At 42.4% G+C, this 24,264-nt stretch overlaps 2 protein-coding genes and 1 non-coding gene across 7 annotated transcripts; 1 reads left to right on the top strand and 2 right to left on the bottom strand.

Moving 5' to 3' along the window:
* Positions 1-60: 60 nt before the first annotated feature.
* On the bottom strand, positions 61-16,630 carry LOC116254763 (NAD(P)H-quinone oxidoreductase subunit N, chloroplastic). Of its 5 annotated transcripts, none has more exons than XM_050078126.1 (6): positions 16,334-16,630; positions 7,722-7,791; positions 6,909-7,483; positions 6,612-6,728; positions 770-856; positions 61-428 (listed from the first exon to the last, which is right to left on the bottom strand). In XM_050078126.1, the coding sequence occupies exons 1-6, from the start codon at positions 16,568-16,570 to the stop codon at positions 378-380; spliced, it is 1,137 nt and encodes a 378-aa protein (XP_049934083.1). In that variant the 5' UTR covers positions 16,571-16,630; the 3' UTR covers positions 61-377. The 5 variants fall into 5 exon arrangements, with proteins under 5 accessions (XP_049934083.1, XP_049934082.1, XP_031486191.1 ...); XM_050078125.1 differs by lacking the exon at positions 770-856 and adding an exon at positions 6,424-6,509 and having other exon boundaries at positions 76-428; positions 16,334-16,625; XM_031630331.2 differs by lacking the exons at positions 61-428; positions 770-856 and adding exons at positions 5,702-6,063; positions 6,424-6,509 and having other exon boundaries at positions 16,334-16,623.
* On the top strand, positions 1,965-2,048 carry TRNAL-CAA (transfer RNA leucine (anticodon CAA)). The gene has a single exon. It is a non-coding gene; the product is annotated as a tRNA-Leu (tRNA).
* LOC116254762 (UDP-glycosyltransferase 87A1-like) lies at positions 2,588-4,637 on the bottom strand. Its single transcript, XM_031630330.2, has 2 exons — positions 3,909-4,637; positions 2,588-3,678 (listed from the first exon to the last, which is right to left on the bottom strand). The coding sequence occupies exons 1-2, from the start codon at positions 4,417-4,419 to the stop codon at positions 2,747-2,749; spliced, it is 1,443 nt and encodes a 480-aa protein (XP_031486190.1). The 5' UTR covers positions 4,420-4,637; the 3' UTR covers positions 2,588-2,746.
* Positions 16,631-24,264: the final 7,634 nt, after the last annotated feature.

The following is a 24,264-nucleotide window of genomic DNA, read 5'->3' as shown; positions in this document are numbered from 1 at the left end:
TGTGATAAAGAGTTTCCACGTAGTTGCATACAAAACAGTTTTCATGGAGGACGCGTAGTGGGTTGGTTACAAAAGTTTGCCTTGCTCGTTCTCGCTTTTTGATAGTCTGCCATGAATCCACTAGAAGTATTCATACAGATTTCACCAAAGAACTGTACACAATCTGCTTATATATGTCATGCGACTGTAAGTTTTTGAGTCATGCGTATCATGCGACGCTCAAATTCGCATGATGGGCTTAGGGGTGCATGCTCATGTAGACAAAAGAAAGAAAAAAAAAAAAAAAAAGGATACATGGCTCCTTTCTTGGCTATTGGCCACAGACAACAACAGAGGCTTTACAAACTTTCAATAGCAGGACAGATCAGGCTTCATCGTCAAGAGGAAGTCCTGCAATTTCCTTCAATGGTTTCCAGACGAATTTCCTCCTGCCAAAGGCACTCAATCGCATTAGCCAATTTTCTGAAGCATGCATGATTAGAAAAAAGAACTAACTAACTGGCAAAGACGTGAGCTCGTTACAATATTGGCGAGGCAGTTGTTAGCCTGAGCTGTGCCAACTCCCCTGTCTATCTTATTGAACATATAAAGTATGGGACCCTTCAGAAAGAAAGAATTGAGAAATCAAAGTAACCTAATCAACTGGGATGCCCTTGCCCAGAGCTTTACTGAAACATCCTTACAACGCCATGAAATACTGGGGAGGACGGAGGGGTCAATTTCAGCAACTTTTCCATTACCAAGGAGAAGAATGCTGTGTTGGGCTTACCAATTCCCACATTCTGCAATCACCTTCACTTTTTGGCCGTATGCTTGGTAGCAATGCTAGAAACTGTAACTCTGCCTTGGACAGAACCTGTGCAGAACCAACATTGTCATTTTTCTATCATTCTTCCAAGAAAGCACCATGAGAGAAATGAAGAAGACGCGGTTTTATGAGGAGAAGAGTTCAGGATACCTTGGCTTCGATTACCCAAAGAATCAATCCTTTGCTGTTGGGCGGCAGCAGAGAAAGTCTATAATCAATCTCCGGTGGGTAGTACCATCTCGCGATAGGCTGCCTCCCCAAATGAGCCTGCGTCAAGTTCAAATATGGTAACGGTCATGTGTATACGCCTTGGCCCTCGACCATTAAAGCTCCCTCCCCATCAACGTTACCGACCGATCACTAACGCTTTTTCTTTGGAGGACCACGGAGAAAGCTATCACCGACCTGGACGTTTTAGTCGTGGACAAAAGTGCGCCGGTGCCGGCCCGATGATCGGAACGCCTCCAATAGCGTTCCACTTATAATTACGCCACTTTTGTTTGATTGAGAAAAATGACGAACTTTCGAATGGTAAAATCTTACAAGAAGAAAAAGCAGCCATGGCTTTGTCCCTTGCAGAATGAAGGCCGGCCTGGACAGGACAGCCGTGTCAATGAGGTTTTCTTTTCTCAAAACAAACATATCTATTATACTAGCCAACCCTGGTCATATGCCCAGGATCCGAACATGTTCTGGTATCTGAAATTACTCTAGTGCCCCCCCCCCCCACCTATAAAGGGCAAGATAGAGCCTCCTTCTTACAAGGGTAAAACGAGAAAATAAAAAGTCCCGTTTTCTTTTTTTTTTTTTTCATTTTGTGATGCGTTGGACTAAGCTGCACCGGCCAATCCCATCCTACAGGGGCTGTAAACATGGATTTTAACCCGAACGTTTCGTGGATCCGTATCCGATCTGATATGCCAACAGCCTCGTACAAAGCAACTGACGATACCCAGCAGCACCAACTTCTTTTCATGTGTATCAATCAATGGCCGATACAAGTTTTACTTTCAACTGTTATTTATGTGAGAATAATTTACTTGAGAGATTTTTTTCGTGATTTACCTTTCATCTTCTCCGTGCTGATCCCGTATTTGTCGACTATGAAGAAAGTGGCTCAAGTTTATATAGTTGCGGGGGAAAGACAAACAACCGCGTCAGGATGGCCGAGTGGTCTAAGGCGCCAGACTCAAGTTCTGGTCCTCGTGAGAGGGCGTGGGTTCAAATCCCACTTCTGACATTTCTTCACTTTATCATTTTCATTTTTTTCCCCCACTCCCCGGGTTTTCCTCCTCAAAGACAGAGTTAGTCCAACTTTGGAGAAAAATCGGTCAAGGCATCAAGCAGACGATCAGCTCTGCCTCCTCCGTACTGTTCTGAATCGAATTCAAATGGATACATATTGATTGCTACATATTTCATATGTAAATCTGTATCTGACCAATTCTGATTCGATTTTCCAAAGCTGACGACTGTCAAATGAACCCTATACAACATGCCCACATCAAATTGGTTTACATTGCGCGCGTCGAAAGGATTTTTCCACAAAAAAACTTGTAATATAAAGCAAATCTGCGATTGCTTATTCTGCTTCTCAAACGAACCCGACAAATAATATACTTTCACCCACGCTTACCTACCTACCATCATTGGTAGATCCTTTTTCACGGAATCCGCATTCAATGGAAGAGGACGATACTGATTCGATCTTAAATGCGAGTTTCATTTAAAAATGAAAGAGGTGAAGGACAATTCTATTGCAGAAAACATTCTAGGCCGTTCAAGAATGTGAAATTATTTCCTTAATTCCTTTTTTGTAACTATAAATAAGCGTTATTGTAACGAGTGTTGAAAAATAAAAATGTTCAGGTTCTCCAATCCTGCTCTGGTTTATAGACCTGTTTCTGGACAACCTGCATTGATCTTTTTTACAATACATCAGACAGGAAGACGAAGATCGGCTGCGCGTCTCTTGGCCTTGACTTGGTTGAGGAACCAATCAAAGGAGACATCCGAAGAGCCACCTCTCTGGCCTGCCCTGTTCAATGCTTCCCTGAGCTCCCTGCCTCTCCTCCTCATTTCCTTGCTGCTCTTCCTATCCAAATCCATCACCTCCCTCACCATCTCCGCTATTTTCTCCCTCCCAACCAACTCGTCGTCGCAGCTGCCCATGTTGCTCCCTCTCACCCTCAGCCCGATCTTCCAATCCTCTACTATCATCTTGCTGTTGCACGTTTGGTCTGCCGCAATGGGAAAAGTGAGGAAGGGCACGCCGGCAGATATGCCCTCGGTGGTGGAGTTCCAGCCGCAGTGGGTGAAGAAGCCGCCGACGGAGGGATGAGAGAGTACATTCATCTGCCGGCACCAGGGCACCACCAGGCCCTTGCCGTCGAAATCCTCCTTCGCCAGCCAGTCCTGCTCGCGCGCGATCCACAGAAAAGGGCACCCGCTTGCCCGGAGGCCGAACGCTATCTCCACCACCTGAGGGGCGGAGACCGACATGAAGCTGCCCAGCGAGACGTAGAGGACGGAGTTGGGAGGGCGACCGTCGAGCCAGGCGGAGCAGTCGACCTCGGCCCTGTAACTGGCGACGAAGCCCGCCTTCTCTTGAGACGGACTTGGTGGGAGTGTGAAGGGACGGATGGGGTGGACTCTGGAGGGCAAGAGCGACCGTATGGCGTCGACGGCGGAGGCCTCCAGTTCCTCGCACGAATTCAGCAGCAGCCATGTTGCTTTCGGCACCATCTTGAAACTCTCCTTGATCCAGCGCATGAGGTCGACTGCCGTGCTCGAATGGAACATTGTGGGAAGGTCGGCCAGGCGGATTCTGGGGACCCCTGGAATGTAATCAACATACTCTTTTCCAACCTCTGGGTGAGTGAAAACAGAGATTCAGTGTTATTTTCTGTAAAAGATGCATACTACAGAGTTTCAGCTCATAACAAGAACTCCAAAACACAGCTCAAACTACTGATCTAACCATGGTCTTCAGATCGCTTCTCAGAGCCACTCGTAAAAAGGAATACATCCATTGAAAAGATCATATAGCTGCATTATCAAGGCCGCCGATTTTTAGGAGGTGGGGGGATTGAGTCAGTACCTGAGATGGGTATGGGGAAAGGGTGGTGCTCCGCCACCACGTCCGAGTGGTACAACATGGAGAAGACGGACGCTGCCATCGGCCACAGAGAAGCCACCGGGATGTCCCTCCGGTTGCCCACGGCGACGGCCCAAGGGAGGTAGGAATCGGCCACAATCGCTGAGACCGCCGGCTCGAGCTGGTCCAGCAGCCGCTCGAAGGGCTCCTCCATCTTGGTGTAGACGGCCTCAACGAAGGCGGGGAAATCATCGGCTCGTGCCCTCTCGGAGGGTATGACGTTGGGAAGGGAGCGGAGGCGGAGGTTTGATGGTGGAGTGGCGGAGCCGGCGGAGGAGAGGATGAAGCTGAGCCACTCCTCGGTGACGACGAAGGTGATGAGGAGGTCGCCAAAGGACGCTAGCCGCTTGCAGAGGTTCATCATGGGGTTGATGTGGCCCTGACCTGGGTATGGCATGGCCACCACATGGACGCCGGAAATTCCACCGTCGGTGTTAATGGAACGCACCACCATATCTGGACCAATCTCACCGCCTTTTCTTCTCAGGCGCGTTTCAGCTTCCTTCCAGTGAGCACTGTCTGCAGGGGTTTTATCCCCTCTCTCTCTCTCTCTTCCTAGCAAGCCAAGCCAAGTCTTTCCGATTCAACACACCCATGTGCGGGGCTGCAGATACATCCAATATCGCAGCCCATTGTTTCAATCGTTTTAAAGCAAAAGAAAATAAAATACCATTTTAATGCGCCGGATACTGATAGATTCCAATTTCCATAATATTGCATCCCCTCCAATTCAATAAAAAGTTTAAATAGATTGAAACATAAAGGTTGCCAATAAGAACATAATTAATTTCGAAAAAAAAAAAGCAAATATGCGATAATGAAGAGAGTGCAAGAAATATCTCTTGCCGTTGGTTGCCTTAGATTTATTTTAGAGGGTTGTAAAAGAAAGACCAATTCGGGCCCAAATAAAATTTGCTGGCTTAAGCATGATTCGAGCTCTGACTTGTTTTGTTAAACAAGTTGTGTGCGAGATTAAATTAAAGCTCAAAGTTTATTATGATGATACATACGGATGGATGGTAAGGTCTAGTGTTTAAAAACTATCCGGATAGTTTTGATAGACATGATTTTTGCTCACAATAACCAAACGAGAACCTTAAGCTCAATCATCTCATTTTAGAACACATGAGAAAATACGTTTCTTGCCATTATTTTTTTGCTCGTAACAATGAGCGTGAGACCAATGGCCACCAAAATGTTTTAAGACTGGATCCAAGATCAAGATTCAGGCTACCCAATGACAAGGTTTTAACTTGATCCAAGATCAATGAGCAGTCCATGTTTGCACAAGCGTATGTAAATAAATCAACCAAGACTGCCCATGGTTTGAAAAGCATCGTCAAGTTCATTGTTATCTTCGAAACTGCTTAACTTTCTGCTTAAAGGCATCACTGCGTGCGTCACAGCACAGTGTCTGACATTTTACATCGACATGACTTGAAAAAGTTACGATCGATGGCGCTAAAAATAATAAGAAACAGTTAAATATTGTAGTACTGGACGCGATGGCACGGATAAGCAAAAGCTAGAGAAAATGTAACAGAAGCATGGACTTTGCTTTTGGTTGAATTGAAGGAAAGAAGGAAAATTTTGTGTTGGCATAATATACTTTGCATCTTCATGTGATAATGAGTTTCCATGTAGCCGCATATAAAAAAGTTTTCATGGAGGACACGTAATGGGTTGGTTACAAAAGTTTGCCTTGTTGGTTTTAGCTTTTTTGATACTCTGCCATGGATCCACTAGAAGAATTCATATAGATTTCACCAAGGAAACACGAGCTTGGCATGATTTAGACTTGGTGCAGAACTGTACACAATCTGCGCCTTATATATGTCATGCGACCATAAGTTTTTGAGTCATGCGTATCATGCAACGCTCAAATTTGCATGATGGGCTTAGGGGTGGATGCTCATCAAGACAAAAGAAAATAAAAAAAGCGCCACATAGCTCCTTGACAGCGCCTTTTCTTGGCTATTGGCCATAGACAACAACAGAGGCTTTACAGACTTTCAGTAGCAGTAGCAGGACAGATCAGGCTTCATCGTCAAGAGGAAGTCCTGCAATTTCCTTCAATGGTTTCCAGACGAATTTCCTCCTGCCAAAGGGACTCAATCGCATTAGCCAATTTTCTGAAGCATGCATGATTAGAAAACAGAAGTAACTAACTGGCAAAGACGTGAGCTTGTTACAATATCAGGGAGGCAGTTGTTAGCCTGAGCTGTGCCAACTCCCCTGTCTATCTTATTGAACATATCAAGTATGGAACCGTTTAGAAAGAATCTGAGAAATCAAAGTAACCTCCAAGCAAGCCAATGTGAAGCTCACTCATTGGGATGCCCTTGCCCAGAGCTTTACTGAAAATTCCTTACAGCCCCATGAAATACTGGGGAGGATGGTGGGGTCAATGTGAGCAACTTTTCCATTACCAAGGAGAAGAATGCTGTGTTGGGCTTACCAATTCCCACACTCTGCAATCACCTTCACTTTTGGCCGTATGCTTGGCAGCAATGCTAGAAACTGTAACTCTGCCTTGGACAGAACCTGTGCAGAACCAACATTGTCATGTTTCCATCATTCTTCCAAGAAAGCACCATGAGAGACATGAAGAAGACGCGGTTTTATGAGGAGAAGAGTTCAGGATACCTTGGCTTCGATTACCCAAAGAATCAATCCTTTGCTGTTCGGCGGCAGCAGAGAAAGTCTATAATCAATCTCCGGTGGGTAGTACCATCTCGCGATGGGCTGCCTCCCCAAATGAGCCTGCGTCAAGGTCAAATATGGCGTGAGCAAAGTAGGCTAAATATCAACAAGAACCATTGAATACTATCAGCAAAACAGTGAAAATTGAAAGTCGTCTACTTGGAAAACATCATTCAAATTAAAAGGGATAATGTGTGGCAGTGTATGGAGAACAGAGAGTAGAGAGTGACAGAGAGATACCGGGCAGACGGGGTGGATTTTTGTGAGGGTGGTCTCCGGATCCCCGAGACCTCTAGCTGACAGATCCAGAAAGTAGTAGCCTTGGTATCTCAGCCGCGTCAAGTACCGGCCCTCATAGCCACCTTCATGTGGAGAGTAGATGGCCAGAGCCTTGTGCTTCTCAACGTCATCAAGCCACTGCCCCAAATCGAACTTCAACAGGTCTCCTCCGATCAGATCCTGAAGTGCACACCTGATCCCGACGCCGCCCTTCCTCCTCAATGGACCTTCACTGCTCCGGCGGCCGGTTATCTGCACGCAGCCCGGAGCTCGCAAAGAACTCCGCAACAGAAGCAGTTGATCGCCATAAAAGGACGTTGGCGCCTGCCGGATTTGAAAGACGGTGGTCGCCATTAATCCTTCAGTGAAATGCTTGTTTGGAGGAAGGCGCCAATTCTTTGGTGGTGGCTGTGGTGGATGGGCAGCGGTGAAAGGTGTGGTGGAGAGCAAAGATAAGAGACAAACTGGGTCCACAACCCAGAGGCAGGAACCACAATGGAATTGGTGCATTTGGCTATCATTGTAGTTGCATACTCCTGAGACCATCCATAAGTGGGCATCTATTAGTTGTAAGACCCACGATATTTATTAAGTTTCTTTTAATATTTGAAACGTTAATTTGGGGAGGAATAGATCAAATGATTCTTAATGATTTTTCAAAAAACTGTCAAGTTTATTATAAAAGAGATAATTATGGAAAAGATAGGGATGAGGTTGTAACTGCCAAGGGTAACCGCTCGTATGGAAAGAAAGGAAGGGGAAAGAGAAACTGACGTGATTCCTTTACTTGAGAGAGGATGAAAGATAAACATCTGTTATTGCTACAGCCATCGACTAGAGAGTCCTGCAACAAGAGGATTCAAGAAAGAGAGAGTGAGGAACGTCCTCATGTTTGCCGTCCTTCTAGTTGAGGTAGAGATTGGTGGCTGTTGTGAGGGAACCGGAAGCGCAAGAAGACTACGGCTGAAAGTTAAGCTTGGATTTGAAAGGTATGGGAAACATTCAGTTGTTAATAGATCATGTAGCCTTGTATTTTTGTTTGATTTCTTATGAATAGATATATTTATATGCAATAGTGGATCTATGCCTAGAGAAGAATCGACGGGTGACGATACTTATTTTCTAGATGTAAGCATGCTAGCAGTTAAGTATGACGTGTGTTAGCCATGATGGGTGTTGAAACTCTCGGTGTTGATGTAAGTTGTATGCGTTAGCCCATCTGTGAGAAACCAAGATTTCTTTCGACTATGAAACAAAACATGTATAGCTAAATGATGGGGGCTTTGTTAAAGGATTTGAACAAGGTACATAAGGAAATTTTTATACCACCACCCTCGCAAAGGGTCTGGCCACAGAATTTGCGATACAAAGCTGATTGAGGGAAGACTCTGTTGTCATCCCGAACTTAAAGTTAATACCAAACCAAAGAGAAGAGCAGTTTAGAATGTCGTCGATAGAAGGCAAGACCAGTTTTGCTTTACTTAGGGTAAACCCAAAATCAGCAAACAAAGAAGAGGGATGGGAGGAAGCACCTCCAGCCCTATCTACGAGCAGAACCAGTCGCCGATTGACTGGGGACCCGTTGTCCCTTGAGTGGTTGCAGCAGAGGCGATTTGGGAAAAACGAATCACATGGCATGGAAGACGCAGGCTTCCTCCTGTCATTCTTCCTTGTGGGCCGGTTCATCCTCGTCGTAACAAAAAGGGAGACTGAGAGGATGCCGTTGAAGCTGGGGGAGGGTCTGGCCAAAACTAGTTGTTTCCCTCACACTGATGGTAGAGAGGCGTTTTGGGTAAAGTTGGAATGCAGCGCCCTCCTCCTGTCGTTCATCCTTCCCCATCAGTTCATCCCAGTTGCAGCGAGGCGAGGCTGAAAAACGGGAGCAGCAGAGGAGGCGGCGGCGGCTAAGAGGGTCGGACGGTAGATTGGAGCAGCGCCGGAAGAACCCTAGCGTCCGAGCGTGGGAGGAAGACGATCTCTTCCTCTTTGGTTCGTTCCCCCTTTGAAGACGACGGGAAATGGTGGCGCGCCGGTGGAAGCTCCACTGTCGGTCGGATGGTGGGCGGCGACGTGGAACCCTCGCGTTGGTATTCACGGGAAGAAGTTTCTCCCCGTTGCTGGTTTTGTGTTGTTGAAAAAGCGGTGGAAGTCACCGTCGGTCGAACGAGAGGAGGGGAGGAGTTCTCGTGCGAAGAGAGAGAAAACGAGGGCAAGAAATGAAGAAAAATGAGTGTGCTCCATTTTTATAAAATTACAAAACGGGTCCACCATATTAGCAAGATTTATGAAAAAGCTGCTATAATATTTAAGCACTCATGCCGCAACACTTTTGTGAAAATCTTTTGCAAAAAGAGGCTCGTGAAAGTTATTTTCAACATGAGTCTAATATCTCATACGAAATAGCGAAATAGCACCCTCCGTGTTCTTAGAAATCACCAAAAGAGGGTTTTCGTATATTGGTTCGCAATTTCAGTAGAAAAATGAATTGTTATGTGTTATTGCTCTTTGATGCCTTTTGTTTTAATTAAATTTCAGAAAAAGAGGTGCTGAACTCTCTTGCTTCTAAATAGTTATTATTGTGTTAATTTTGGATGTGATATGCTTTGTACCGTTGCAAGTCTATTTGACTTTGTTCTGTTGCCATGAAATCAAGTTATGAAATGGCTTATTTCTGTTGTCTAGGAAACCGAGCCTAAAGGCGGTTTCTGTGAGAGGTACTAGACGATGTCTAGCATTGGCAAACCCTCACTTTTGAAATTCGAAGGCGAAACGTGGACTTTGTGCGATGGTTTATACGAGTGCGAGCTTTCTGTTCTGCCCAGTGTTTGGTTTCGTCCCGGGAGGTAGTGGTGCGCATGGCTCACTGTTGACGCACACTCCTCTGGCTGTACTGGAGGGCCCACAGGGTATTGGGCGGCACAAGGGCCCGAGATTATGTTCTGTTTCTGTTTGGGAGCGAGACTCCTGGTCTCTCCACCCGAGTTCCTAGAGAGACCATGCTGCTGCAGCAGCGATCTGGGATATCTCAGGAGGCTTCACTGCAGGTACCCTCGATCCGTTGGATCGCCTGGTGAAGAGATGTTCTGTTCTGCCCGTGAGTGCCCACGGGGATATCTGTTGCTCGGCACGATGACCATGACATTGTTAGAGAACCACGGTTGGAAGCCTACGAAATTTTGGGAGGTTGTGCACACCTCGTTTTGTTCTGATAATGGGTCGTAACTTTTGTGTGTATAAAGTTTTGGAAAACTTACGGTTGTAGTTCATAAGGCCTTTTTGGAATTGTATTACGAAACTAAATATTATTTTTGGGCCATGTTCCATTCATGGCTGGATTTTCTCATACTCAGAGGAATTCTGATCCTTCTTTCTATCTCTACAGGTAGTCCTTGATAGATTTTGGCTTTGGAGTGACGACTTTGGTCTTGTGATGGAAGGGCATTGGCATTCTGGGCACTACGTCGGTTTTGGAGATTTGTGGTTATTTTTGTTTGGGTCCAAGTATTTTATTATTGAAATAAAACAATGTCTGATTTCTTTATGTTCTGGTCATGACTCAATATTGCTTCCGCTATTATAGAAATGAAAGAAAATTTTTGGTGTCAAAAATTGGGTTGTGACAACTTTGGTATCAGAGCACGGTGTCTAGAGTCAATGTCCAATGCCAATGTCGATCACAAGTAGAGGAAGTGTCATCCGAGCAAGTTAAAGAAGGGTGTTTTTTATTTGTTGTAAATATTGAGTTTTTGACGTTTTATATTAGTCCAAAAATGGCTGTGTTTTTACTGTAGCTTTTATGGATCTCATGAATCGGATATTTCACGAGTACTTAGACCGATTCGTTATAGTGTTCATTGACAATGTGCTAGTGTACTAAGAGTGTGAAGCGATGCATGCGGTACATCTTGAGATAGTGATGAAGATGTTGAGACAAAATCAACTGTATGCCAAATATTCCAAGTGTGAGTTTTGGCTAGACAAAGTGAATTTCTTGGGACATGTAATCTCTAAGGAGGGAGTGGCAGTTGATCCGGCCAAAGTGGAAGCTATATAACAGTGGAATGCACCAACTAATGTAGCAGAAATCAGAAGTTTTCTTGGCTGGACAGGTTACTACAGGAAATTCATCAAGGATTTCTCAAAAATTACAACCCCAATGACTACATTGCTACGAAAGGGCGTGAAATTTACGTGGACGGAAAACTGTCAAAAGAGTTTTCAAGCGTCGAAGGACAATTTGACAAACGCCCTAATTATGGCACTACCAAATGAGAGGAAATGATTTGTGGTATATACTGATGCGTCCGGAATAGGTTATGGAGCGGTGCTTATGCAAAAGGACAATGTTATAGCTTATGCCTCTAGAATTAGGAGCTGTGGTAATTGCACTAAAAATATGGAAACGTTATCTCTATGGTGTGGCATTTGAAGTATTTTCTGACCACAAATCTCTCAAATATTTGTTCTCGCAGAAGGAATTAAATCTAAGACAGAGAAGATGGCTGTAATATCTCAAAGATTACGACTTTGAAATAAAATATCATCCAAGAAAGGCTAATGTGGTAGCCAATGTACTCAGCAGAAAGACGACTGATAAATCTAGTGGACTATTAATGCAGACATGGAATTTGGTGGAAGATTTTGAAAAATTGCATCCATTGCAAGATGATAATGAAAAGGTGAAGTGTGCTGGAATAATTCGAGATAGTTTCCTTGATGAAATTATTGAGAAACAAAAACAGAGCCCTGAATATGGGAAGTTGAAACTTGAGTGTCACAAGAAAGAAGAAACTCCTTATTCTGAGGACGACGATGAATATGTGTGGTTCAATGGTAGATTGTGGGTTCCGAATGATCCAGAAGTGAAGAACAAGTTGCTGGAAGAGGCACACAAGACAAGATACACCATACATCTAGGAAGCACAAAGATATATCAAAATTTAAGGATAAACTTCTGGTGGCCAGGAATGAAGAAAGAGATTGCTGAGTTCGTCTCACGATGCTTAGTGTGTCAACAGGTTAAAGTGGAACATCAGAAACCAGGTGGTTTGATGCAACAGATAGAAATGGGAAGACATCACCATGGACTTCGTAGTGGGGTTACCACGTACTCGACGACAACACGATGCTATTTGGGTAGTGGTAGACCGCCTAACTAAATCTGCACATTTTCGTCTGATCAAGATTTCACAATCACTAGAAAGTCTAGTAGATTTGTATGTTGATGAAATTGTGAGACTTCATGGAATCCCTAAATCAATAATCTCTGACAGAGATCCGAGATTTACATCCAAGTTTTGGGGAAGGCTACAGGAAGCGTTGGGAACAAAATTGAAACTGAGTAAACCATCCAGACTCTTAAAGATATGTTAATAGCTTGTGTTTTGCAATGGAAGGGTGAATGGGATAAACATGTGAAGTTGGCTGAATTTGCGTACAACAACAGCTATCACTCTAGCATTGGAATGACTCCGTTTGAAGCTCTTTATGGCCGACCCTGTAGATCACCATCATGTTGGGCAGAGATAGGAGACAACAAGATTGAGGATCCTTTGGTGATCCAACACTGCACTGATCAGGTCAATATGATTAGAAAGAAACTTTTGGCTGCCCAGAGTCGACAAAAGAGTTATGCAGACCAATGAAGAAGAGAGCTAGCTTTTGAAGCAGGAGATCATGTATTTGTCAAGGTATCACCCACCAAGAGTCTTTTTTGGTTCGAAAAGAAGGGAAAATTGAGCCCAAGATACATTGGTCCATTCGAGATTTTGGAAAAAGTTGGAGAGGTTGCATATCGAATTGAACTTCCACCGCAGTATAGTCATGTTCATCCAGTATTTCACGTGTCGATGTTAAGGAAGTATGCACCTGATCCTTCACATGTGATAGACTAAGAAGAAGTTGATGTGCAAGAGGACATGACAACATAAGAAAAGCCGCTTCAGATTATAGACCGAAAGGAGCATGTATTGCGAAAGAAGACTATCCCACTAGTTCAAGTGGAATGACAACATCATGGAATCAATGAATGTACATGGGAGTCGGAACAAGACATGAGAAAGAGATATCCCCAGTTGTTTCAATAAGGTACGCTCAAATTTCGAGGACGAAATTTCTTTTTAGGGGGGAAGGATGTAAGACCCACGATTTTTATTAAGTTTCATTTAATATTTGAAATGTTAATTTGGGGAGGAATCAAATGAAAGATCAAATGATTCTTAATGTTTTTTCAAAAAACTGTCAAGTTTATCATAAAGGAGATAATTATGGAAAAGATAGGGATGAGGTTGTAACTGCCAAGGGTAACCGCAACACTCGTATGGAAAGAAAGGAAGGGGAAAGAGAAACTGACGTGATTCCTTTACTTGAGAGAGGATGAAAGATAAACATCCGTTATTGCTACAGCCATCGACGAGAGAGTCCTGCAACAAGAGGATTCAAGAAAGAGAGAGTGAGGAACGTCCTCATGTTTGCCCTCCTTCTAGTTGAGGTAGAGATTGGTGGCTGTTGTAAGGGAACCAGAAGCACAAGAAGACTACGGCTGAAAGTTAAGCTTGGATTTGAAAGGTATGGGAAACATTCAGTTGTTAATAGATCATGTAGCCTTGTATTTTTGTTTGATTTCTTATGAATAGATATATTTATATGCAATAGTGGATCTATGCCTAGAGAAGAATCGACGGGTGACGATACTTCTTGCTCTTCGTTCTAGTATCTCTAATTTTCTAGATGTAAGCATGCTAGCTGTTAAGTATGACGTGTGTTAGCCATGATGGGTGTTGAAACTCTCGGTGTTGATGTAAGTTGTATGCGTTAGCCCATCTGTGAGAAACCAAGATTTCTTTCGACTCTGAAACAGAGCATGTATAGCTAAATGATGGGGGCTTTGTTGAAGGATTTGAACAAGGTACATGAAGGAAATTTTTATACCACCACCCTCGCAAAGGGTCTAGCCACAGAATTTGCGATACAAAGCTGATTGAGGGAAGACTCTGTTGTCATCCCGAACTTAAAGTTAATACCAAACCAAAGAGAAGAGCAGTTTAGAATGTCGACAACAAAAGGCAAGACCAGTTTTGCTTTACTTAGGGTAAACCCAAAATCAGCAAACAAAGAAGAGGGATGGGAGGAAGCACCTCCAGCCCTATCTACGAGCAGAACCAGTTGCCGATTGAATGGGGACCAGTCGTCCCTTGAGTGGTTGCAGCAGAGGCGATTTGGGAAAAACGAATCACATGGCATGGAAGACGCAGGCTTCCTCCTGTCGTTCTTCCTTGTGGGCCGGTTCATCCTCGTCGTAACAAAAAGGGAGACTGAGAGGACGCCATTGAAGCAGGGGGAGGGTCTGGCCAAAACCAGTCGTTTCCCTCACACTGATGATAGAGAGGCGTTTTGGGTAAAGTTGGAATGCAGCGCCCTCCTCCCGTCGTTCATCCTTCCCCATCAGTTCATCCAAGTCGCAGCGAGGCGAGACTGAAAAACGGGAGCAGCAGAGGAGGCGGCGGCGGCTAAGAGGGTCGGACGGTAGATTGGAGCAGCGCCGGAAGAACCCTAGCGTCCGAGCGTGGGAGGAAGACGATCTCCTCTTCTCTGGTTCGTTCCCCCTTTGAAGACGACGGGAAATGGTGGCGCGCCGGTGGAAACTCCATTGTCGGTCGGATGGTGGGCGGCGACGTGGAACCCTTGCGTTGGTGCTCACGGGAAGAAGTTTCTCCCTGTTGCTGGTTTTGTGTTGTTGAAGAAGCGGTGGAAGTCACCGTCGGTCGAACGAGAGGAGGGGAAAATTTTTCTCGTGCGAAGAGAGAGAAAACGAGGGCAAGAAATGAAGAAAAATGAGTGTGATCCATTTTTATAAAATTACAAAACGGGTCCACCATATTAGCAAGATTTACGAAAAAGCTGCTATAATATTTAAGCACTCATGCCGCAACACTTTTGTGAAAATCTTTTGCAAAAAGAGGCTCATGAAAGTTATTTTCAACATGAGTCTAATATCTCATACGAAATAGCGAAATAGCACCCTCCGTGTTCTTAGAAATCACAAAAAGAGGGTTTTCGTATATTGGTTCGCAATTTCAGTAGAAAAATGAATTGTTATGTGTTATTGCTCTTTGATGCCTTTTGTTTTAATTAAATTTTAGAAAAAGAGGTGCTGAACTCTCTTGCTTCTAAATAGTTATTATTGTGTTAATTTTGGATGTGATATGCTTTGTACCGTTGCAAGTCTATTTGACTTTGTTCTGTTGCCATGAAATCAAGTTATGAAATGGCTTATTTCTGTTGTCTGGGAAACCGAGCCTAAGGGCGGTTTCTGTAAGAGGTACTAGACGATGTCTAGCATTGGCAAACCCTCACTTTTGAAATTCGAAGGCGAAACGTGGACTTTGTGCGATGGTTTATGCGAGTGCGAGCTTTCTGTTCTGCCCAATGTTTGGTTTCGTCCCGGGAGGTAGTGGTGCGCGTGGCTCACTGTTGACGCACACTCCTCTGGCTGTACTGGAGGGCCCATAGGGTATTGGGCGACACAAGGGCCAGGGATTCTGTTCTGTTTTTGTTTGGGAGCGAGACTCCTGGTCTCTCCACCCGGGTTCTTAGAGAGACCATGTTGCTGCAGCGGCGATCTGGGATATCTTAGGAGGCTTCACTGCAGGTACCCTTGATCCGTTGGATCGCCTGGTGAAGAGATGCTCTGTTCTGCCCGTGAATACCCACGGGGATTTCTGTTGCTCGACACGATGACCATGACATTGTCAGAGAACCACGGTTGGAAGCCTACCAAATTTTGGGAGGTTTTGCACACCTCGTTTTGTTCTGATAATGGGTCGTAACTTTTGTGTGTATTAAGTTTTGGAAAACTTATGGTTGTAGTTCATAAGGCCTTTTTGGAATTGTATTATGAAACTAAATATTATTTTTGGGCCATGTTCCATTCATGGTTGGATTTTCTCATACTCAAAGGAATTCTGACCCTTCTTTCTATCTCTACAGGTAGTTCTTGATAGATTTTGGCTTTGGAGTGACGACCTTGGTCTTGTGATGGACGGACATTGGTATTCTGGGTACTGCGTCGGTTTTGGGGATTTGTGGTTATTTTTGTTTGGGTCAAAGTATTTTATTATTGAAATAAAACTATGTCTGATTTCTTTATGTTCTGGTCATGACTCAATATTGCTTCAGCTATTATAAAAATGAAAGAAAATTTTTGGTGTCAAAAATTGGGTCGTGAGTATATGCAATTGTTCAAAGAAACGGAAAACGAGGGGCAACAACTGATGGTAAGAGAAACGTTTTCCTACCTTGTCCTACTTTTACTATACAAACGGGTACTTCACAAGCTTAAATAATGAGAGACAAAGAGAGAGAGAGAGAGGTTGAGAGGACTCCACCTGCTTGGATTCCACGGAAACGGCCCTGGTTTTGGATAAAAGTACTCGAGACAGGGCCTGCGTCGCCAGGGAGGCAGAGCGATGCTGCGGGCGAGCCATGCCGGCGGATGAGAAGCGACGGGCAGAGGGCGGACCAGTCAGGTGGTCAGGTCTGAAGGATTCGGCGGCCTGGCCCCGCGTTTGAGCCATGGCCATGGCCGAGCAGGAACCAAGATGGAACGGCGTCGCCATTGTCATCAGTCGGGAAGCACCTTCGCCAACGTGCTCCTTCCCTCGTTATCTGCTCTCAGACGTTCCGAGGAGATGAGATGGGAGAAGCAGATTTATTTTTTCTAAAAGGCACCTCAGCAGCTTATCGTTTCCCAGGCAACCTGAACTCTAACTCGTTGCCATCTATTGTGCAGGAAACCACGCAATTGCCATCCCTACAACTTCAGGCCGGGGGGCCTTCTTCATCAGCTTGATTCAGGTCTCAATTTTAAAACAAGAACCAAAATTTGGTCTCTTTTTCATTTACTGCCCAACATCTGAATGTGTTAGCACCGGATCCGTCTTAAAATAGTTCGTCACATACGCTTTAAGATTTAAAAGAAACATCAAGTGAGATTTATTTTATTCGGACTGATCAAGTAAGGTTGTGCCAGGGTTGGGCTCAAGCTCAACTCCGCATGAGCTCAAATTAAGGAACCGAACTCAGTCACTATTGTTAGGCTCCACTTGAGTTAATGAACCGGAGCCCGGGTCAGGCCAACAAGGTGCTGGGTTTTAGTCAGGTTAGTGTGAGCTGAGCTCGGCTTGAATTGGGCCGTGCAACCCCTAAGTTGAAGTATATTAAAAAAAGACCTGGAATGCATAGAGACTCGAGTGCAGATCAAAACTACATAAATGTTGGTTGTTGAATTTTGAGTTCCAATTTTATGAGAACATGTCGGGTACAAGGTAAGATCCTGTCCAAACCAAACTTAATCTGCATTCATCATCTTTGGACCTTATTTGTTCACAATAAAAAGTAGCAGGGGGAGGTGGCAGGTGGTGTTTATGTAATTATTCCTCGAGAGGGCATCCAGTTTTGGATGATCGAAGAATGGAGAAGGTGAAACCTTATCCACAGAACCTCTAATCAGCTGAACCCCGGTGAGAGAGGGGGAAAGATGTGACTTTTTTCCGGCGAGTTGGCCGTGAGTCACAACACAATGTCTGACTTTTACGTCGACATGACTTGAAAAAGTTAAGATCGATGGCGCTAAAAGAATAAAAAACAATAAAAAATTGTAGTACTGGACGTAGTGGCACGAATAAGCAAAGGCGAGAAAATGTAAGAGAAGCTGTACTTTGCTTTTGGTTGAATCGAAGAAAAGAGGAAAATTTTATGTTGACATAACATATTTTGCATCATGTGGTAAAAAGTTTTCAAGTAGTTGCACACAAAAAAGTTTTCATGGAGGACACGTAATGGCTTGGTTATAAGTTTCGGCACAGGGCCGGGCCGCTGCCCCGTGCCTGGGTCTAGGCCCTAGAAAAATGGTTAACGGGCTCGTCTTATTTAGAAAAATGGTTAACGGGCTTGTCTTATCAGGTCTGGCCCAACCTGGTACTTTAACGGGTCAGGCTCGAGTTTGAGACTATAACCGTCGAGAGCCCAAGAAGCCTGACGGTAACTAAACAAAATTATTTTTTTTTCAAAAAAAAGTAATTTAGGTTAGGTTTTCTTAACTTCGTTTCATTCTCCCTGTGACCCTGTCGACCGTCGTTCTCTTCTAGTCCTCTGCGACTCTACAAGACTGCTAGTTTGTGAGTCTGCGATTACCAACTGCTGCCTTGCCGTCACCACCGCGCCATCACTACCGTGCCATCATCTTTGAAGGTTGGTTTTTCAACCGCACGTTCCCTGTTCTATCTCTTTCTTTCTCTCACTCAAGGAGTGTATATCAGTTGCAGACATCTCTCTCTGGATTGAGGGCTGCCGGCCCTTCTATCTACATCTCTGATCTCTATCCGTCTAGTAGCGATCGAAGGAAAAGTGGGAAGAAGACAGCCCATTTGGTTTATAGAGCTGTGGCAGGGGACATTTGATTCAGATATCAACTTAAGCCTTCATGCGACAATTGTGAATATTAACAAGTATCTGTATGTTGTTTCTGCAAAGTGTGTTTTGTTTAACTTTATAATTCCGCTCCTTGACAAAGACAGGGAGTGTGTTTAAGACAAGTAGATACATAAATAACTCTTCCAGCAAATAGTATATATCTATCATGTTTTTCTAGTAGTTACTAAAACAAAACTTAATTTGTCTACTAAAACAGAGGTTTTTCCGAACTTTGACATCGACAACTTACAAGAGGTGATGGTAAGAGGCAAATCTGACTATGGCTGGAGATTTCCCCAAATTAGTTGCTATTGACTAGGAGAAACCGAAGGGTACCTGAATGAAAAACCATTGATCGAAACAAAATGCTCTGTTTCTGCACGCACAATTCCTATCCACAACAAAAGTTGAAAGTGGAGGACCAAGTTCAATCATGCTGTAAATTTTATGTCAGATCTTGGGAACTGTCTCCACGTTAATAAACAACATTTAACAGGAATCCTAAATGCCAAATCTATTAGCCTTAAATGCTAGAACTTTGAACAGAAAAGATGAACCATACCTCCAAATGAAGAGCTCAACAAGAATATACTGTAAGATACCAACAATGTCCTTAGATAAACGTGGACATTCTTCCCTTTTCTTCTACGCAACAATCTTCGTTTTTCTTTTTGTTCATTTATTAATTGGTTCATTCATCGTCTCAGCTATTTATTTGTACTAACATAGTGTCATTGCTGCTTTCATTTTTTCATTTTCTTCATACTAACATCTAAGCACCCAAAGCAGATGTGAAAAGCTGGTATTTACTAAAAAAATTTCCTATGGAGTCTGCATTCTCTTGTGCAGAAAGAAAAAATTCAAATTGAAAATTATAAGCAAAAGTATTTTATTAATTCATGAATATTTCATCTACCAAAAAAAAGAGAACTGTCATTTTAAATGTTTGGGCTTCAGGATGCCCCAATGTTTTGGTGCACATTCTTGGTAACATAATAATGTTAGTTTCTTTTTCACTATAACAACTAAGGCATAATTACAGTTAAAAATATTTGCTTTTTTCATGAACATCATGGTAAATGTATGGTTAGTTTTTGCATGGACACATACACATTTTTTATTATCAAGTACATTTGCATAGAAATAACTACAACAAGATGCTGTTGAAGATAATTACAGAAATGGATTGGGCTTGTCAAACACCATGTTAAATAAACAACTACTAATGAACTGTGGCTAGCCTTGGATACGATATTTACTCCTTGTGTTCTTTCACTCACTAAAGCAGTACTAGCTCCAATACTTGATTTGACTGTTTCATTTCTTTTTGCTTAACCATGAAACAATTCTTAATTCACTGTTTTGCATCTGATAGTCTTTTTCCATTTATGTGTTCATTGGTGCAATTAAAATATTTTAACATTTTGGACTAAAAATGAAGGTTGCAGCATGAGTGCCTAAGCAACAGGTATCGAGTAGCAGTTGACTCATAGATTTATTGCTTTAGTATAGTTGATCTCGATGCCCATGTCCAAAATTTACATATAATCATCTTGGTCACGGTGGGATTTGAAAGAAAAGACTTACTGGCTGCGAAGTCATCTTTGCTACTTTTATCCATTTCTTTAGTGGTTACTATTTTTTATTCTTGAAATGCTCTTCCTTTATGTCTGCACACAAAGGTCATGTTTTGGTATGTTTGTTTATCATGTAACTTCTCTCAATCTTCTATGTGATATATTTTGGTATGTTTGTTTCTTTCAATAAGTTGCAACATATTCGGTCTTGATTATTGTTCATCAATAGTTTCAATAAGTCCATTCTCACAAACTTTATCATGTATTTTATTGTTTTTTTATTGTCATGGTTATTTACATGTATCATTTCAACATATGGCAGTTATATTCTTCTGATAAAGAATATTGTCCAACTTCTATTATAAAATTAGTCGAATCATACTAATATGCCGATAGAGAAGCTGTTTCCAAGAGAAAAAAGACTTCAAAAGTATGGATTGATTTTACATTGGTTAAATATAAGGAAAAAGAGTTTGCCAAATGCAAACATTATGGAGAACTATTGAAATGATGCATTGCTATGTAACTAGTCATTTAAGTTGACATATAAAATCTTGTTTAAATAGGCAAATCAGTGAAGGAAAACAAAGAACTTTATCACTTGTAGTTAGTGACTTGTGCAACTTCCCTATGTATACAAAAATTTAACGTGGAGTCTATAAGAAAGTCGATGTCAAAGTGTGCAATAACACATAAGCTTTTGTTCAATTTGACAGAATATAAATATCATAACAAAATTCTTCAATCTTGCAATACAAGATTTGTTCCATTTTTTAGAACATTGAAAAGAGAATTATGTCAATGTACAAGATTGAGATAGCCCGACTTGAAGGATGTATAAATGATTCTACGTAGTGAGTTTCATTGACATTTGACATGTGGACTTTACAGCAAACATTGAGTTATTTATACGTGACAGGACAATATATTGATAAATATTGAAAGTTGCATGCTCATATGTTCAATTTTGTACATGCACCTCCACTATGAAAATAGTTTGTGTGAGGTTTTATCAGAATGCATCTCTAAATAGAACATTCAGTCAAAGTTATTTTCTATTACTGCCGACAATTGTTTGACGAATGATAGTTCAATAACTACACTGAAAAGGAACTTAGAGAAAAAAAATTATATTTTAGTGAAAGAGCAATATTTGCATATTCACTGTGGTACACATATTCTAAATCTTATGATTCAAATTGGTATGCAGGATATGCATGATACAATTTTAAAAATTTGTGAATGTGTTAAATATGTGAAGGGATCACCAAAGCGATTACATATTTTTAAGGATTGTATAAGAACAATGGGCTTGAATGGTTGTTCCAACTCAATGGAACACTACATATGTCTTGTTGAAAGATGCATTGATCTACCAAGATGTCCTTCAACATTTGTCTTCTGGAGATCTCAATTATATAAATTTACCTTTTGATGATGAATGTTCACATGCAACTTTCTTGTGCTAGTTTTTGAAGTTATTCTATAGTATTACAAATCTTCCCTGCCACTAGAAATGTAAAGCTAATGTGGTTTTTCAAGAAATACAAAGGGTACACAAACATTTGCATACACATTATTTGGCAGACAATGATTACATAAGATCATTAGCATATAAAATGTAAGAAAATTTTGACAAATATTAGAAAAATCACTACAATGTCATCTTTGCAATTGCATTTGTCTTAGATCCTAGGTCCAAATTGGGATATTTGAAGAATGTGCTTGGGAGTTTAAATAAAGTTGATGCAATGGTACATTATGAAAAAGTAGAGTATAGTATTCATGAAATGTATGTTGAGTACAAAAATGTGTATGGTATAAATGATGAAGAAAATAAAAATACAGTTAACACCATTGTAGAATTTGAAGAAGATAGAGATTTTTCGAGAGATGCCTTTTTCACATATTACATTTTGCATCTCCTCAAGTACCTCGCACAGATCTGGAACCATATTTAACTGATCCAATAGAACAACTTCGGCCTATTAAAGACTTCAATATATTATCTTGGTGGAAGGCAAATGAAAGTAAATACAGATTTTTATTTAAAATAGCTCGAGATATATTGACAATTCCTATATCCACGGTTGCATGCTGGAAGATACATTAATGATTATCGATGTTCAACCACTCCTGAAACTGTTGAAGTATTAGTTTGCACAGAGTTGGATTTGTGATGAAGATATCTCATGCAAAACATAAGATGTTCATTGTTTAATGTTAAATTTTAATCATTCCTTTTGTTTTTCATGATATACTAACATTGTAGTTTGGTTGTGGTGATGTGTTTTTTGTAGTTTTGAAGATAAGGAGGAATCTTCTGGTGACGAATTAGCATGATTCATATTTCATTGTAGTAAAACATTATAAAATTTCCTTGACATTTTATAAAATTTCCTTGACACACATGCACACAGGCTGGTTTATTCTGAAAATGATAATGGTTTCTTATGCTATGAACATAGTGTTGCACCATATAAAATCTCTCTCTCTCTCTCTCTTTTTCTCATTGCTTTCTCATGCAAATGCAATGGGTGTGGTTGTTATAGTGGAATCACAACTGAAGGATAAGGGCATCACATAACAAAGCTTGAACAAATTTTGCTCAACGGGAATAAAACTCAGATGTTGCACTTATTTGTTCAACCCTAATTTCGCCATTGAGCCATTTTTTCTTTTGTCCCTTCCAAGCGATCGAATCATGAAATATAGACAACGGACTTTGTCAGTTTTTAGAACGGGTTCAGAACAGCTGCTTGTTGCTGGTTGAGAAAATCGATGCTAAGAAATGTTTGTCACAGCTCATCATTGCATTACTCAGAAATAACAACGGGGCCTTGTTGACTTGCTACAGTTTTTTGCTTTGTACTTGAGACTAGGGCTGAATAACGAGCCGAGTAACTCGAACTCGGCTTGTTAAAGCTCGGCTCGAATTTGAATTTGTGCCAGCTTTCATACTCAATGAGCCGAGCTCGAGTTGTTCGTTCAACTCGTTTATTTTATCAAGCCGAGTACGAGTTCGTTTAACGAAGCTCGTTTAACCCAACTCGGCTCGTTAGGTAAGGATATTTATTGTTTTCCTCATTCGTTCATCTTCATTTCTCGTCTTTTTTTCTCTCTCTTCATTTTCCTCCTTTTTCTGACGATCGTTGGAACTGGCAACCCTGCAACAATGGTACTCTTCTCTCCTTTTCTCTTTCTCCCTCTCTAAATCAGAGAACTGAAACCCTCTCCCTCAAACGAGAGAGGATCTCAAGAACCCAATTATTGCTGCTCGAGCAAGGGTTTCACTGAGGGTTTCACTTGAAGGCACCCATCCTTTCTGTCATCTAGTTATTTTTGTTCCTTTCTTTGTTTCTTTGATATCTGAGGCTGAGAAGATTGAAACAGATTTAAAGAGAGAAGACATAGCGTAAATCAAAGAACAAGTGCTTATGGCGCCCTTCACAAAAGAAACAGGGGCACATCCTAGGGCATACTTCTCCTCGATGAAGCCCTAGAATCGCCTCCTTTCCTTCTATATTAGAAGCTTTCTCCTCGCTCTTTTCATTTTTATTACATTTACCAGCGATCCAAGGTATTGGATCGCGAGATGTAGCTCGAGGTCGTCGTCAAGCGGGACATCGAGCACTGAGGGGAGAAATCGAGCCCCATGGGTCCTGCCCTCGTGCTCTCCAATTCCGGCAAGCAGATGGACCAGGCCGGGACGCCGAAGAAGTACGTGAAGCAGGTCACCGACAAGCACAACGACACCGAACTCCACCTAGCTGCCAAGATGGGAGGACCTCGCTGCCATGCACAGGGTCCTTCACGGGATAGATGAGCAGATGTCTATGCTGACGCCGTGGGTGCCGATGCAGAGAGGGTGGAGATTCGGGCGGCCATGTTGAACGAGGTGAACGAGCTCGGGAAACCCTAAACCTTAAGCAGGGAGAGCGTGGCGAGGAAGACAAACGCGGGTAATGCCTAAACTAAATGAGTCAAGCTCGAGCTTGACTATGTATAGTCGAGTCGAGCTCGAGCTCGTGTTAGGGAACTCGACCCAAGTTCGAGCTCTTTGAGCCGAGTCGAGGTCGAGCTGGCCAAGCTTCGGCTCGACTCGGCTCGTGTGCAACCCTACTTGAGACTTTCTTTACTCTCCCTTTGGTATTTTGAGCCTAAATTTGACATGCGTTTATGATTCTTTGATGTATAAAAGTTCCTTATTGGCATTAATATGATTGGATATGGTTTTGTAGCTCCTGAAATTGTAGCCTATGCTTGTT

The sequence above is a fragment of the Nymphaea colorata genome, chromosome 5 (assembly GCF_008831285.2).
Source record: "Nymphaea colorata isolate Beijing-Zhang1983 chromosome 5, ASM883128v2, whole genome shotgun sequence".
Lineage (NCBI taxonomy): Eukaryota > Viridiplantae > Streptophyta > Magnoliopsida > Nymphaeales > Nymphaeaceae > Nymphaea > Nymphaea colorata.
The sequence above is the reverse complement of the archived record's forward strand: the minus strand, read 5'-3'. Positions and strand labels throughout refer to the sequence as shown.